The sequence below is a fragment of the Cervus elaphus genome, chromosome 14, assembly GCF_910594005.1.
Source record: "Cervus elaphus chromosome 14, mCerEla1.1, whole genome shotgun sequence".
NCBI classification, from domain to species: domain Eukaryota; kingdom Metazoa; phylum Chordata; class Mammalia; order Artiodactyla; family Cervidae; genus Cervus; species Cervus elaphus.
Genome location: NC_057828.1, coordinates 72,690,615 through 72,704,993, shown reverse-complemented (window position 1 = coordinate 72,704,993; position 14,379 = coordinate 72,690,615). Strand labels below are relative to the sequence as shown.

At 45.0% G+C, this 14,379-nt stretch overlaps 1 protein-coding gene across 7 annotated transcripts in view; it reads right to left on the bottom strand.

Annotated features, from left to right (window-relative positions):
* LPGAT1 (lysophosphatidylglycerol acyltransferase 1) overlaps positions 1-14,379 on the bottom strand; it is a 135,846-nt gene that overhangs the window by 78,657 nt on the left and 42,810 nt on the right. For 3 of the 7 annotated variants that reach the window (XM_043922850.1, XM_043922853.1, XM_043922856.1), the window contains one exon: positions 2,637-2,901. In XM_043922850.1, the coding sequence (XP_043778785.1) occupies positions 2,637-2,874 (238 nt within the window). In that variant the 5' untranslated portion in view covers positions 2,875-2,901. Of the gene's footprint in view, positions 1-2,636; positions 2,902-3,828; positions 3,999-4,262; positions 4,471-14,379 lie in introns of those variants that run through there. The other 4 variants (XM_043922855.1, XM_043922849.1, XM_043922854.1 and 1 more) reach the window with 4 other exon arrangements.

The following is a 14,379-nucleotide window of genomic DNA, read 5'->3' as shown; positions in this document are numbered from 1 at the left end:
AACAGAACTTCCTGTGATGATGGCAATGTTCTATTATCTCCACTGTCTACTACAGTAGCCACTAGCTACCTAGTACTGAGCACTTGGAATGTGGTTGGTGTGAATGAGAAACTGAGTTTTAAATTTATTTCATTTTAATTAATTTAAATAGTCAAATATGGCTGGCAGCTACTATATGGGGCAGTGTAGATTATATAATCCACATAAGTCTTCAGCAACAAAGCTGAGTAATTCACTTACCTTAGACTGAATGTCACAACATGAAAATTTGATATTCTATCAGTTCAGTTCAGTTCAGTCGCTCATACCAATATTTAATTTTCAGTTTCCTAGTTAATAGTTAGCTAATTAACATTTAAGGTTTCCTTAGAAGTGGTTTTTCACCAAAGTCTGGCAATTTTTATTCTGAAACATAAACATACTAGATATGCTGAGCAGCACTGCTTTGGCAATGCTCAATTTTCCATGTGTGAAACTTAAAAACAGGGAAAGGGGAAGGGGGGAAAAAAACTCAGGCCCACCCTCTCCTTGGTACAAAGGTAAGAAATGAAACATAATCCAAACAAAGCCCAACACAACCTCCTTGTGGGTATATCTGCTCATCAACCCCTGCTATGTTTGCTTCTTTAGACCCAGTTGTGGCTTTCAACAAAAGTCATTTCTACATTTGTTTGACCTTGTCTGTGTTCTGTTATGACCAGACTCTTGAGAAGTAGTCTGCCTATAGGAAGACTATTTAAAATGCACATCAAGATATTCTATATTTAAATGAGACAAACCAATCAAATAGTCAAAAAGCAGTACCTTTAAGGAAAACAGATGCTTCAGAGAGATTAAAATATGCAGAGCATGCCAAGACCACCTTCCAAGCAGGTGGCCAAAGAAACTGCGTGGTTTTATAGGCAGCAAGGAAGAGACACTCCAAGAAAATATGCTTAAAAATATACTGCAGCCTTGCTGTAGCCATAGCATAATTAACTTTAACTTCAGTCAGCACCACTGCACTCCTTACAATCTCAAGGTCAATGCCAAATAATTTTTTTCCAGCTTCTGATCATGTAACACTTACACACAAATATTCCACACACACACACACACACAGGCACAAATGTTTCAATAATTTCATTATTTTTAAGTAGAATGAACTTCTAGAACTTATATCTAGAAATACTATGAGTTCATTTAAAACAAGCAAACTTAAGTATACTGTGCAAAGAACAAACCACTAGTACCGCATAGCATATTGGGGGAAGCTCAGACTCTACAGAGCAAAGCGATTCTATGACAGCAGTGCAGCACAGGTAAAAATTCAGCACCATAGACAAAAACTTCATTTTCACTTTGTTTTCTTTTCTCTCCTGCTACTGCTGCTACCACCAGGTCCCCCCAGAGAGGACCGGAAGTTCACCTACCATATCTAAAGACCACTGGAATCTCAACAAGACACATAGCAAAGAAGCAATGCATATACTATCCCCAGGGCTTCGGGTCTTGCAGAATAATAAAAGGCATTGCCAGAAGGAGAAAAGGCTTCATCTGGGGCAACTAAGAGCACTCTAACCTGGCAAGAGACAGTCAGACTCCATAAAGGCTGTGTGCTGTCAGTGCCCTTGTGTGTGTACATAAAATCTGCAGATGTCGCCTGGGCAGGAAAGAGGGAGACAGAAAATTTTAAGTGGGGCTCTGCGATGCTGTTCAACCCTAAAAGTACCCTGCTCACTCTTCCAAGATATGAGCTACAGACTCCACTGACTGCAGCATCTGTGGCACTATCTCTAAGGAGCTTATCAGTTATAAAATTCTATGATAAAGCCTCAATGTCCAAGACAAGGGCCAGAAACCTCAATGCTTTTTTCATTATCCTACTTTTTAGAGGGGAAATGTCAAATAAATATAATAGTACACAATTTTCACAACCGGGGCACAAGTTCTCAAAGTATGTAAGGCTTATGAGCAGAAAATAAACACTGCTTCTCATTCAGTTCTTTAAAAGTTTGCTTTAGAATAGCATTACTCTTGCAGAAATAAAAATCTATTAAAAGACACTCTGAAGATACATTAGCTTAACAGGGATAAAACTTAATTTCTTACATTTAATATTCTAATATAGAATTATCAGATAAGATATAGATTCTAGTAAACAAAGGAAACATACATAACAGAAAAAAAGCCACCCTTTGCTTGGCTTCAAATGTGAACACAAGTACAACACACCATTAAATGAACAACTTTTATTAAACTATCTTAGCACAAATATGGCTCAGTACTTTTTCTTAATGCCCAATGATTATGAGCTAAACATCATACCTCTTCATTTTATAACTTCTGAAGTCCTATAAAACTCACTCCTACTCTTCTAGGACAGCTTACACTGGTGGGTTTTAGTACATGTCAATCATTAAAAGCCATTATTTAAGGAATTTATCAATATATAATTATGAAATTATACTTCTGAAAATATCCTTTCTCAATTAGGATTCTTTAAAAAAAAAACTCAATAGAATTGTTCTCTGTGTTTACAATAGTCAAAGCATCTTCAACTTGAAGTGTAATATACATTTAAAACATGGCTCCTGATTTAAGGCAAACATTACACATTTTTAAATATGCATCTTAAAAACTGCTCATGCTCTTACCTGTATATCCAGCATACCATCCCCAAGAAGCCACCATTCCTAAAAGCCATTTGTACATCATTCCTTCAAGGTACCAGAACCGCTTGCTGTCCAGCAGTCGAAGGGGCAGAAGCACGATTATATAGCAGACGTAGGATGGAATCGCAACCAGGTTGTTGGCGACCATGAAGGCAAACCTCATCAGGGCTTTCACCAAGATCCAGCCCAGCCACGGAGCTTCTTCCAGAGTCACAGCCATTCTCACATCGAAGTCTCTCCCGTCTTGCTGAGGTGAAAAGAAAATTCATTTAAAAAGGAAAACGGAGTGAACACATCTAGACAGTCACTAATAAAGAAATCACCTCCGGCACAAAAACAAATGGGAAAAAAAAAAAAAGAAAAGAAAAAAAAAAAATCGAGGATCTAAAGCTTTTCCCCCACGCTGTAGTACCTCAGCGATCCGTCCGGGAAATTCCAGAGGGGGACGGACAGCCAGCGGAGGAGGAGCCCCACAAGGTCAAGGGAGCTGTTCACGGAGGCACAGGCTATGTCATAATATATTTAGCAAATGATAACACTATTCCCACCAACTCCTCAGCGGCCGGCCCGCAACCGCGTGTCACTGCAGTGTTCCGTTGGACTTTGAGGAAGAAGCAGCACAGCGACCTGCCTCACACGCCTTCGGCAGCTCCCTAACTGACAGGAGTGAAGAGAAGGCTGAGGCGGGCACCTCTCGATGCAGATCGGGACCCTCACCACCACCCTTCCGCACTGATTCATCCTTTAAAACGGTCTCTCGCATTAGCGGGAAAAAAAAAAAGAGTTACGCTAAAATGGTTCATTTGCCGCAAATCTGGTCTGGCGTTCCTTTTTTCTTAGGTGTGTGGAGGAGGGTAGGGGGAAAGGAGGGGGACCAGAAAAGCGGGCAAAAGGGTGAGCGGGTGAGAGGAAGAAAGTGGGCGATAATAAGGCGAAAAGGAGGAAGAACGGGAGTAGGGGGAGGGGAGCAGCGGCGGCGGCGGCTGCAGGAGGCGCAGAGCCCGGGATGACGAGCCCCGTCCGCGGCCGGAGCGCAGGGGAGCCGGGGATGATGAAAGAAGCGGGGAAGAGGCGACCGCGGCGCTTCAGTCAGGGGGGCGGCTGGGGCCGGCCGCGGGGTCCGAGGTGTGGGAGGGGTCGGGGCCGGAGGTCTCGGCCCGCGCGCCGGGCTCACCTCAGCTGGCGCGGGCGGCGGGCGGTAGAGCGCGGGGACCGGCGGGGCCGGGGGTCGGCGGCGGCGGCGGCGGGTGTCCTCGGCCAGGGGGTCGCGGTCATGGACGCGGCGGCGGCGGCCGAGGTGCGGCGCGAGCGGGCGCGAGGGCGCCCTACTCCCCTCGCGGCTGCCTGCGGACAGAGGGGACGGCGGGGACTCAGAGGCCGGACCTGTCACCGGGGCGGGTCCCAGGGAGGCGGGCGGATGCCCCGCGCCCCCGCCTCCTCCTTGGGGCCTACCGCGCCCTCGTCCCTCATGCCGCCGCCGCCGCCTCCTCCCCGGGCCACGCGACGACGACACCCGTTCCCCGCCTCCCCCCCACCCACCCCACAGCGCCTCCCCGGGGCCCAGCTTGCGGCAGCCGCGGGGCCTGCGCCCGCCGAGCCCGGACTCACCTCGGGCCGGCCCGGCCCCGGCCGGGGCTGCGGGAGCCAGAGGAGCCGGAAGACTGCATAGCCGGCGGAAGGAGGAGCGGCGCGGCCCGCACCCGGCCCCCGGCGGCGCCGAGACTCGGTCCCCGGGGCCCGGCCGCGTTTCGCCGGGCTGGCGGGGAGGGGCGGCGGGGAGGAAGCGGCGGGAGTCGGCGCTGCTGCAGAGCCGCCCCCAGAGCGCCCTCTAATGAAGGCGCGGCGGCCGTAGTCCGCCCGCCCGCTCGCGCCGCCGCCGCCGCCGCCGGGGATCCCGCTGCCCGTGGGTCGAGGCCCTTGGGGCCCGCCCGGTCCCTGGGCCGGGACCTGGCTCAGCCCGGGACCGAGGAAGAGGGCCGCTCGGAAAGATCTAGCAACGAGCTCCAGCCCTTCCACCACACGAGAAGGATTTGGTCCAGATTTAGAACCGCTTTTCTGCCGAAACAGCGGTTTTTCATTGTGAGGGCTCTCTCTCTTCTTGACAAACCCGATCACTGCCCAGATTGGGAAACTGTCCTCCTCGAAGACTGAATGCCCTCTTTTCTTTCCTAATGAAACCCAGCTGCTCTCACGGCTTTTCTTCTGACTCTCTCCAGAGGATTAAGGTCTAGAGTTTAAAATCAATTCATGTTAAGTGCCAGAACTCTTGTTCCTGGAAAGCACATGGAACATTAATGACAGTTCCAATGTCCCATCCATCCTCCTACCCCCTACCACGCCCCCCAAAAGAATCCAGTGGGAATGAGTGGTCTACACAGAGACACTAATATTTGGTTAGTCGAAGAGGGAAAAGCAGGTAGGCGGTGACTGTCATTGAACGAGTGCTCAAAAATTAGTGTCCATAGGTACCCCTGGACAGGGCTGGGTCATTCCCAAGATACTGTAGTTGCAAAGGCTGGACCACCAGAAGAAAAACAGAGAGAGAGCCCAACGACCTTCCCACCTACACATTGTCATATGGCCTACTGTTGCTGCTGCTGCTAAATCGCTTCAATCTTGTCCGACTCTGTGCGACCCAAGATGGCAGCCCACCAGGCTCCTCGGTCCCTGGGATTCTCCAGGCAAGAATACTGGAGCGGGTTGCCACTTCCTTCTCCAATGCATGCATGCATGCTGTCACTTCAGTCATGTCCGACTCTGTGCGACCCTATGGACAGCAGCCCACCAGGCTCCTCTGTCTACGGGAGTCTCTAGGCAAGAATACAGGAGTGGGTTGCAATTTCCTTCTCCACATACGGCCTACTAATTTTCGGTATTTTTTTAAAAAAGTATAAAATCTTGTTATATCCCTTAATTACATTTGTAAATTGAGGAGGGGGCACTTTTTTTTTTTTCCCTGCTCCTGGTGAACTGCCATATTTAAATCAGAATGCCACTTACTCTTCCTACAAAATGTTTATCGCTGTGTTTGCTTTGAACTCTCAATGGCCTCTTTCTTTCTCTCAGTCCTTCTGCTCCTCTTTGGCTCACAGGTGAAGGAAAGAAAATTCACCTTAGGGACATGTGAAAGATTATTTCCTATTCCCTTGGGTGATGAGAAAATATGAAAGCACAGGGCCTGGCTGGAATAGTTGATTAGATTTCTTTCAATTTATTATTAATTTGTTTTTATTTATAGATGTTGTTTATTTCACCAATATTATATTCTAACTGTACAGGGCATAAAAAGGCACAGGCCATGTCTGATATCTTTCTGTATAAGTTCAAGTGATGAATAGCAATAGACAAGTTAAATATGACCATTCTATTCTTTGTATCAATGTTTCCTTTGAGAATTTAGGTGCCAAGGTAATAGCATCTTAAAGTAAATCTCATGAGAAAAATAATATACATACTGTTTATTGATTGTTTAAAATATGTCATAGTATTACTAAGTGGGTAAGATAGGTGAGACACATATTTCTTCTGAGAATCAAGAGTAAACTCCCCTAAGATTCCATTAGGTCCATCCCATTCAGCATTCCCCACATGCTGGCAAATGCTGGCTGACACCTGGGGAGACATAACCTACAATGTGATCTGTACCTGGTTTTTGGATTACAGAGCATCTGCCAGAGCTCCAGATACACCAGCACTTGCTGAGATGTAATTAGTATCAATCAGTCATGCCCAGAAAAGGGCCAGAGGTTGGGGAGGACCTTTCACAGCAGGTGTCAAACTTTAGTGTGCAGAAACATCACTTATGGTGCCTACCAAAAAGAGAGATTCTTGAACCTCATATCAGAAAAATTTTCATACTCTAGGTTCAGAGGAGCTGGAGAACCTGCTTTAAAACAAAAAACAAAAACCATAGGTGGTTCTGATGCAGGCAGAGTAGGCAGATCTTGCTTTAAGAAACTCTGACCGAGAAGTATCCTGAAATAATCACCTTTTCTTGACCTTTCATGATTTTAAATAATTCAATCATATCTGTTCTCAACTAGGCTAGTTTGCTAGGGCTGCGATACAAAATATCACAGGCTGGGGAGCTTAAACAACAGAAATTTATTTCTAGCGCTTGCAGAGGCTGGAAATCACAGATCGAGGTGTTGGCAGGGTTTGTTTCTTCTGAAGCCTCTCGCTTTGGCTTGTGGATGACCATCTTCCTGTGTATTACCATAGTCTTCTGTCTGTGTGCGCAGGTGTCTGGTGTCTGTCTTGTGTCCCACTCTCTTCTTTCCAGGACACCAGTCCTTATACTAGTTATGTTGGATTAGCACCCACCCTAATGACCCCATTTAATTTAATTACCTCTTTAAAGACCCTGTCTCCAAATACAGCCAGGTTCAGAAGTACTGAAGGTTATGACTTCAATATATGAATTTTAGGAGGACAAGATTCACCCATAACATCCTCTTTCTACTCTTTGGTGGTGGTGGTTTAGTCACTAAGTCATGTCTGACTCTTGTGACCCCGTGGACTGTAGCCCGCCAGGCTCCTCTGTCCATGGGATTCTCCAGGCAAGAATACTGGAGTGGGTTGCCATTTCCTTCTCCAGGGTATCTCCCTGACCCAGGAATTGAACTTAGGTCTCCTGCATTGCAGACAGATTCTTTACAGTAGCTTTATGGAAGGGATGTGGAAACTCTAACCTTGATAATTTCAGCTGGTCTCCTCTTGACTGATTCCAACTTCATTAGACTTATCCTGAAGCTAAATATATAGAACACGACATGGTGTTCCAGGTGTAGGTATGCCCTGTTTTATTGCCCAGAGTGATTGAAGGGCTTATCTTTTTAACACTTTTGACCACAGTAGTGTGTTTAGCTTCCAGACAATTCAGTACCTACAGTGGATAATTTGGGCTGGCTTCTTCAGGGAACAATTTCAGATGATGCTTATATTTATTTCTTATATTTCATATTTCATTTAAGATATATGTTTTGTATTCTCTTGAAAAGTGAAAGTGTTAGTCACTCAGTCATGTCTGACTCTTTGTAATCCCATGGACTGTAGCCCACCAGGCTCCTCTGTCCATGGGATTCTCCAGGCAAGAATACTAGATTGGGTTGCCATTCTCTCCTCTACGGGATCTTCCCAAACCAGGAATCAAGCCCGGGTCTGTATTCTCTTACCCTACATATAATACCTCCCTCTGGCCTACATTTTTTTCCTCCACCATCTTTCAACTTACTGAGGCAGCCTTCTGTGATGTTTCTATAGGTTATTTCCACAATACCACAGGCAGACAGATGTGTAAAGGCTCTGAACAAAATTGTAACAAGAAGATTGGGATGACCAGTTCTTCAGGACAGAAGATCTGTAGAAAGCAGGGGCCTTCTTCAAAGATTAACTAGCCTCCAGTCCCCTCTCCAACTACCTTAGAGCTGGCTTTATCAAAACACAAACATAAATTGAGAATTTTGCAACCTTTCTATATAGTACAGCCCAATAGGGGAAGAAGGAAAACATAGAGACGCCACCCTATAGCCACAGGAGTTATAGTTTCAGTTTCAAAGCTCACATTTGAACCACAAGAGGATGGTCCTTTGAAAGAGAAATATGACTTCTTACATTTCCAGGAGTCTCCAGACATTTTAAAATGATTTAACCATGACACCCAAGAAGGTTTAATTCCATCCATCTGGTCCACATGCGCACAGCAAATTAGGTTATAACCAAGGAGGGGCTCCCTTGGGCTGAAGAATCCTTCTGGGCCCTCTCTTTTTCCTGGTGGCAATTAAAAAAACATTTCAGCTACCTGTGCCAATTTCCTCACTAAAGCTCCACTGAACTATTTCTCTCTAGGGTAAACCCAACCAGCAGTTTCATAAACATTCAGTGACTTGACAAAGACCCCCACATCACTAGACGCAGTTGCAACCTAGAAATTAGCCCCTAAGACAGTCATGCATTCTGAGCGTTGTCAGATTTAACTTTAGACAAAAAGGGAGATACATACATATCTTGAAAAGGAAAGTGAAGCTTGAAAGGGTTAGTCGCTCAGTGGTGTCTGACTCTTAGCAACCCCATGGACTGTAGCCTGACAGGCTGCTCTGTCCATGGGATTTCCCAAGCAAGAATAGGAGTGGGTTGCCATGCCCTTTTCCAGAGGATCTTCCCAACCCAGGGATTGAAGCTGGGGCTCCTGCATTGCAGGCAGATTCTTTACCATCTGAGCTACCAGGGAAGCCTAGCACATCTACATATATATGTATATGAAATATACCATATATAATTTTTCTTCTATATTAGTATCCATAATCATTTTATATGAAATATGTTAGGGCTTGTAACCTTACCATTTTTTTAGATAAGACTTGACAGCAGCCTTATTTAAGCCATTTCAGCAACTCTTTATTAACAAGATTGACTTTAAACAATACTGTGAAGTAAACAATTTTCTCTTCCTTCCTATGTCCCTCTCCTGTTCAATTAATTTCCTTTTCCCCTCTTGATACTGAAACGGTCCCTAGTTTCCAAGGGGCACTGAAGACCCCATCTAAGACCCCCACCCACAACAGACAACTCTCTAAGCTAGAACCTGTTTTCTCACCTATCCAACATTGCATTTCAGCCCTGTCTTTCTTGTCTAGTGGGGTAAACTAATCCCTGCTGAGTGGCTAATGGCTGAAACCCACAATCCCTCTTCCTAAAGTATTAACATTTAATAAAGGACTTCCTTAAAAGCATTTCTATTGGTAGATTCCCAGGTACCATAGTGGAGAAGTATTCCTGTAAGATATTTTGGAGAGTCTACTTCAGCAAGTTCCTTTGCTGATAGAAGCTACAAAACCATGTAGTACCCGTAAGAATAAGACAAATCCAGATTTAAAATTGGCTTTTCCTAACATGAGAACTGAAATAACTTGATATTCATGATTATGTTACAATAGTAATAATAGTTGACATTTATTAATCACTTTCAACACTGCCGGCCCTCTTCTCAGTGCTTGCTTTCCAGGCATCAACTCATTCATTCTTCACAAACACCTTATAAGGACCATATTGTCACCAACATTTTCAGTTCAGTTCAGTTGCTCAGTCGTGTCCGATTCTCTGTGAACCCATGGACTGCAGCACTCCAGGCCTCCCTGTCCATCACCAGCTCCTGGAGTTTACTCAAATTCATGTACTTCACCTCCCAGCATCTGTTCAGTTCAGCTCAGTAACTCGGTCATGTCCAACTCTTTGAGACCCCATGGACCACAACATGCCAGGCCTCCCTATCCATCACCAACTCCCAGAGTTTGTTCAAACTCATGTCCATTGAGTTGGTGATGCCATCCAACCATCTCATCCTCTGTCATCCCCTTCTCCTCCTGCTTTCAGTCTTTCCCAGCATCAGGGTCTTTTCCAGTGAGTCAGTTCTTTGCATCAGGTGGCCAAAGTATTAGAGTTGCAACTTCAACATCTGTCCTTCCACTGAGTATTAAGGACTGATTTCCTTTAGGATGGACTGGTTGGATCTCCTTGCTATCCAAGGGTGAGTCTCCTCCAACACCACAGTTCAAAAGCATCAATTTTTTGGCACTCAGCCTTCTTTATAGTCCAACTCTCACATCCATACGTGACTACTGGAAAAACCATAGCTTTGACAAGATAGACCTTTGTTGGTAAAGTAATGTCTCTGCTTTTTAATATGCTATCTAGGTTGGTCATAACTTTACTTCCAAGGAGCAAGCGTCTTTTAATTTCATGGCTGCAGTCACCATCTGCAGGGATTTTGGAGCCCCAAAAAATAGTCTGTCACTGTTTCCACTGTTTCCCCATCTATTTGCCATGAAGTGATAGGACCAGATGCCATGATCTTAGTTTTCTGAATGTTGAGTTTTAAGCCAACTTTTTCACTATCCTCTTTTACTTTCATCAAGAGGCTCTTTAATTCTTCTTCACTTTCTGCCATAAGGGTGGTGTCATCTGTGTATCTGAGGTTATTGATATTTCTCCCAGCAATCTTGATTCCAGCTTGTGCTTCATCCAGTCCAGCATTTCTCATGATGTACTCTGCATATAAGTTAAACAAGCAGGTGACAATATACAGCCTTGACATACTCCTTTTCCTATTTGGAACTAGTCTGTTGTTCCATGTCCAGTTCTAACTGTTGCTTCTTGACCTACATTCAGATTTCTCAAGAGGCAGGTCAGGTGTTCTGGTATTCCCATCTCTTGAAGAATTTTCCAGTTTGTTGTGACCCACACAGTCAAAGTCTTTGGTATAATCAATAAAGCAGAAGTAGATGTTTTTCTGGAACTCTTGCTTTTTCAATGATCCAACAGATGATGGCAATTTGATTTCTGGTTCCTCTGCCTTTTCTAAATCCAGCTTGAACATCTGGAAGTTCATGGTTCAAGTACTGTTGAAGCCTGGCTTGGAGAATTTTCAGCATTACTTTGCCAGCATGTGAGTGAGATCAATTGTGTGATAGTTTGAGCATTCTTTGGCATTGCCTTTCTTTAGGATTGGAATGAAAACTGACCTTTTCCAGTCCTGTGGCCACTGCTGAGTTGTCCAACTTTCCAAAATCGTGGTATATTGAGCGCAGGACTTTCACGGAATCATCTTTTAGGATTTGAAATAGCTCAACTGGAATTCCATCACCTCCACTAGCTTTGTTTGTAGTGATGCTTCCTAAGGCCCACTTGACTTCATATTCCAGGATGTCTGGCTCAAGGTGAGTGATCACCCCATCATGATTATCTGGGTTGTGAAGATCTTTTTGTATAGTTCTTCTGGGTATTCTTGCCACTTCTTCCTAATATCTTCTGCTTCTGTTAGGTCCATACCATTTCTGTCCTTTATTGTGCCCATCTTTGCATGAAAAGTTCTCTTGGTATCTCTAATTTTCTTGAGGAGATCTCTAGTCTTTCCAATCTATTGTTTTCCTCTATTTCTTTGCATTGATCACTGAGGAAGGCTTTCTTATCTCTCCTGGCTATTCTTTGGGATTCTGCATTCAAATGGGTATATCTTTCCTTTTCTCCTTTACCTTTCACTTCTCTTCTTTTCATAGCTGTTTGTAAGGCCTCCTCAGATAACCATTTCACCTTTTTGCATTTCTTCTTCTTGGGGATGGTTTTGATCATTGCCTCTTGTACAATGTCATGCTGGAGCAGCTATGAGGAGATACCCCACAACCAAGGGCAGAGAAGCCCCAGCAAGATGGTAGGTGCTGGAGTGGTGGCTGCTTGGCGCTGGAGTGACTTTGAGGAGATACCCCATGTCCAAGGGCAAAGGAGACACCCCAGCAAGATGGTAGGAGGGGTGAAATCACATTTAGAATCAAACCCCATACCCGCCAGAGATGCTCAGAGGTCTCAAAAATAACTTGTGCATACCAGGACCCAGAGACCCCACAGAGACTGAGACAGAACTGTGTTTGAGTGTCTTCTATAGAGGTACGGGTCAGCAGTGGACTGCTTCATGGGCAGGGGCTCTGGGTGCAACAGACCTGGGTATGGCATAAGCCCTCTTGGAGGAGGTTGCCATTTACCCCACGATAGAGCCACCAGAAATTACATAGGACTGGGGAAACAGACTCTTGGCGGGCACAAACAAAACCTTGTGCACACCAGGACCCAGGAGAAAGGAGCAGAAACCCTACACGAGACTAACCCAGACTTGCCCGTGAGTGTCCAGGAGTCTCTGGGGAGGTGTAGGTTGGCGGTGGCCTGCTGCAGGATTGGGGGCACTGAGTGTAGCAGTGCATGCATGGGACCTTTGGAAGGAGATCCATTATCCTCATCACCTCCAGCATAGTTTGGCCCCAAGTCAAATAACAGGGAGGGAACACAGCTCCGCCCATCAACAGAAAATTGGATTAAAGATTTACTGAGCATGGCACCCCCCATCAGAAAAAGACCCAGTTTTCCCCTCAGTCAGTCTCTCCCATCAGGAAGCTTCCATAAGCCTCTTATCCTTCTCCATTAGAGGGCAGACAGAATGAAAACCACAGTCACAGAAAACTAACCAATCTGATCACATGGACCACAGCCTTGTCTAACTCAATGAAACTATGAGCCATGCCATGTAGGGTCAACCAAGACGGACGGGTCATGGTGGAGAGTTCTGACAAAACTCAGTCCACTGGAGAAGGGAATGGCAAACCACTTCAGTATTCTTGCCTTGAGATCCCCATGAACACCCACACTTTACAGGTGGGGAAATTAAACATTCGGTCCCAGGTCACTTAGCTGGCAAGTGGAAGGGCTGTGACTCAATTCCTATTCTCAGACTCCATTGCCTAGACCACACACTACAGTGCCTCTCTAGGAGAGGCTGGTAGAAAAGTTGTTCTCCACCAACAGTGTGAGAGAAAGAGAGAGACTGACAGGAAGTTTCAGAAGATGCCACTCTTCTCCAGCCTCATCTCTTGTCATTCACTTCTCACACCTTCCCCTCCCTCACAGTGCGGGCACACCAAAGCGCTCACCATCTTGAAAGAATGATCTGTGAAACTTCACACATACAAACTCATGCATTTTTTTGTTAGTTTGCTTGTTTGTTTACGCTTTTCCCTTCTCTATGTCTTTCTGATCCTATTCATCCCTTGTGGTCCAGCTAAAATATCAAAGGATCCATGACCCCATCCCCACCCCCAGAATTCTCCCTCTGTGTCCATTCTTATATCCCAGTGCCTATTATATTGTAACAGGCTAGGATATTTTATATTTTAGGTTGTCTGTTGAGAGTAGAGGTTCCATATCACCTGTCTCATTATTTTTTCCTAATGTCTAGCTTAGTGTCTTATATTTGGCAGGAAAAAATTTTTGAATTCAATGTTTATTTAATCTATTCAGACTGAATCATTTCATTTTTTTAGGTTAACTGGATATCTTGAATGGTAACATCATCATCATCCTCACCCAAAGCATAGCCAGAAGAAATAAATGTTGCTAATACTTCATCTTAAGATGTGTTTCAACTTTTAAAAATGATTGTTCCAGTGACTAGAAGCACCTCAGGTGAATCACTAATTGTACAAAATAATATTGCCCCTTTTAATATTAATATCTTCCTCCATCCTCAAGCTGTCACCTACTCCTAATCGGTCCTGGATAATGTGGCTGTAGTATTTTTCTGAAAGTGAAAGTGAAAGTCGCTGAGTCATGTCTGACTCTATGGGACCCCATGGACCATGAGATTCTCCAGGCCAGAACACTGGAGTGGGTAGCCTTGTTCTTCTCCAGGGGATCTTCCCAACCCAGGGGTTGAACCCAGGTCTCCTGCATTGCTGGTGGATTCTTTACCAGCTGAGTCACAAGGGAAGCCCATTTTCTTAAAGTTCCATTTTTAACATTTTATTTTTCTTTTCAAGTTTTGCCATTGTTTTTCCATGTCCTAGAAAACCAAGAGTGAATGTCTCTGTCTGGTTTACTTCAGGACCTTAGCATCCAATTCCTCACTCGTTATCCTGAAGCCTATCAACCAGTGGCCATGCACGCCACTGTGTCTCAATGGGGTTCCCACAGCAGAGCCTCGCATTCTGGAGTAGCAGACTGATGACCTCCATTTTCAGTGAGGGCCGTGGAATTAAAGACTGGCAAACACTGTCAAATTCTACTTCAGTTCTCATTTACTTCCCAGCCAGCCTCCTCTCCCTTTAAACAAACACATTCCATAGCTTTGCTTTGGCTGTTCCCATACCTGGAAAGCCATCCTTCTTTCTCTCTGACCATCTTTTTA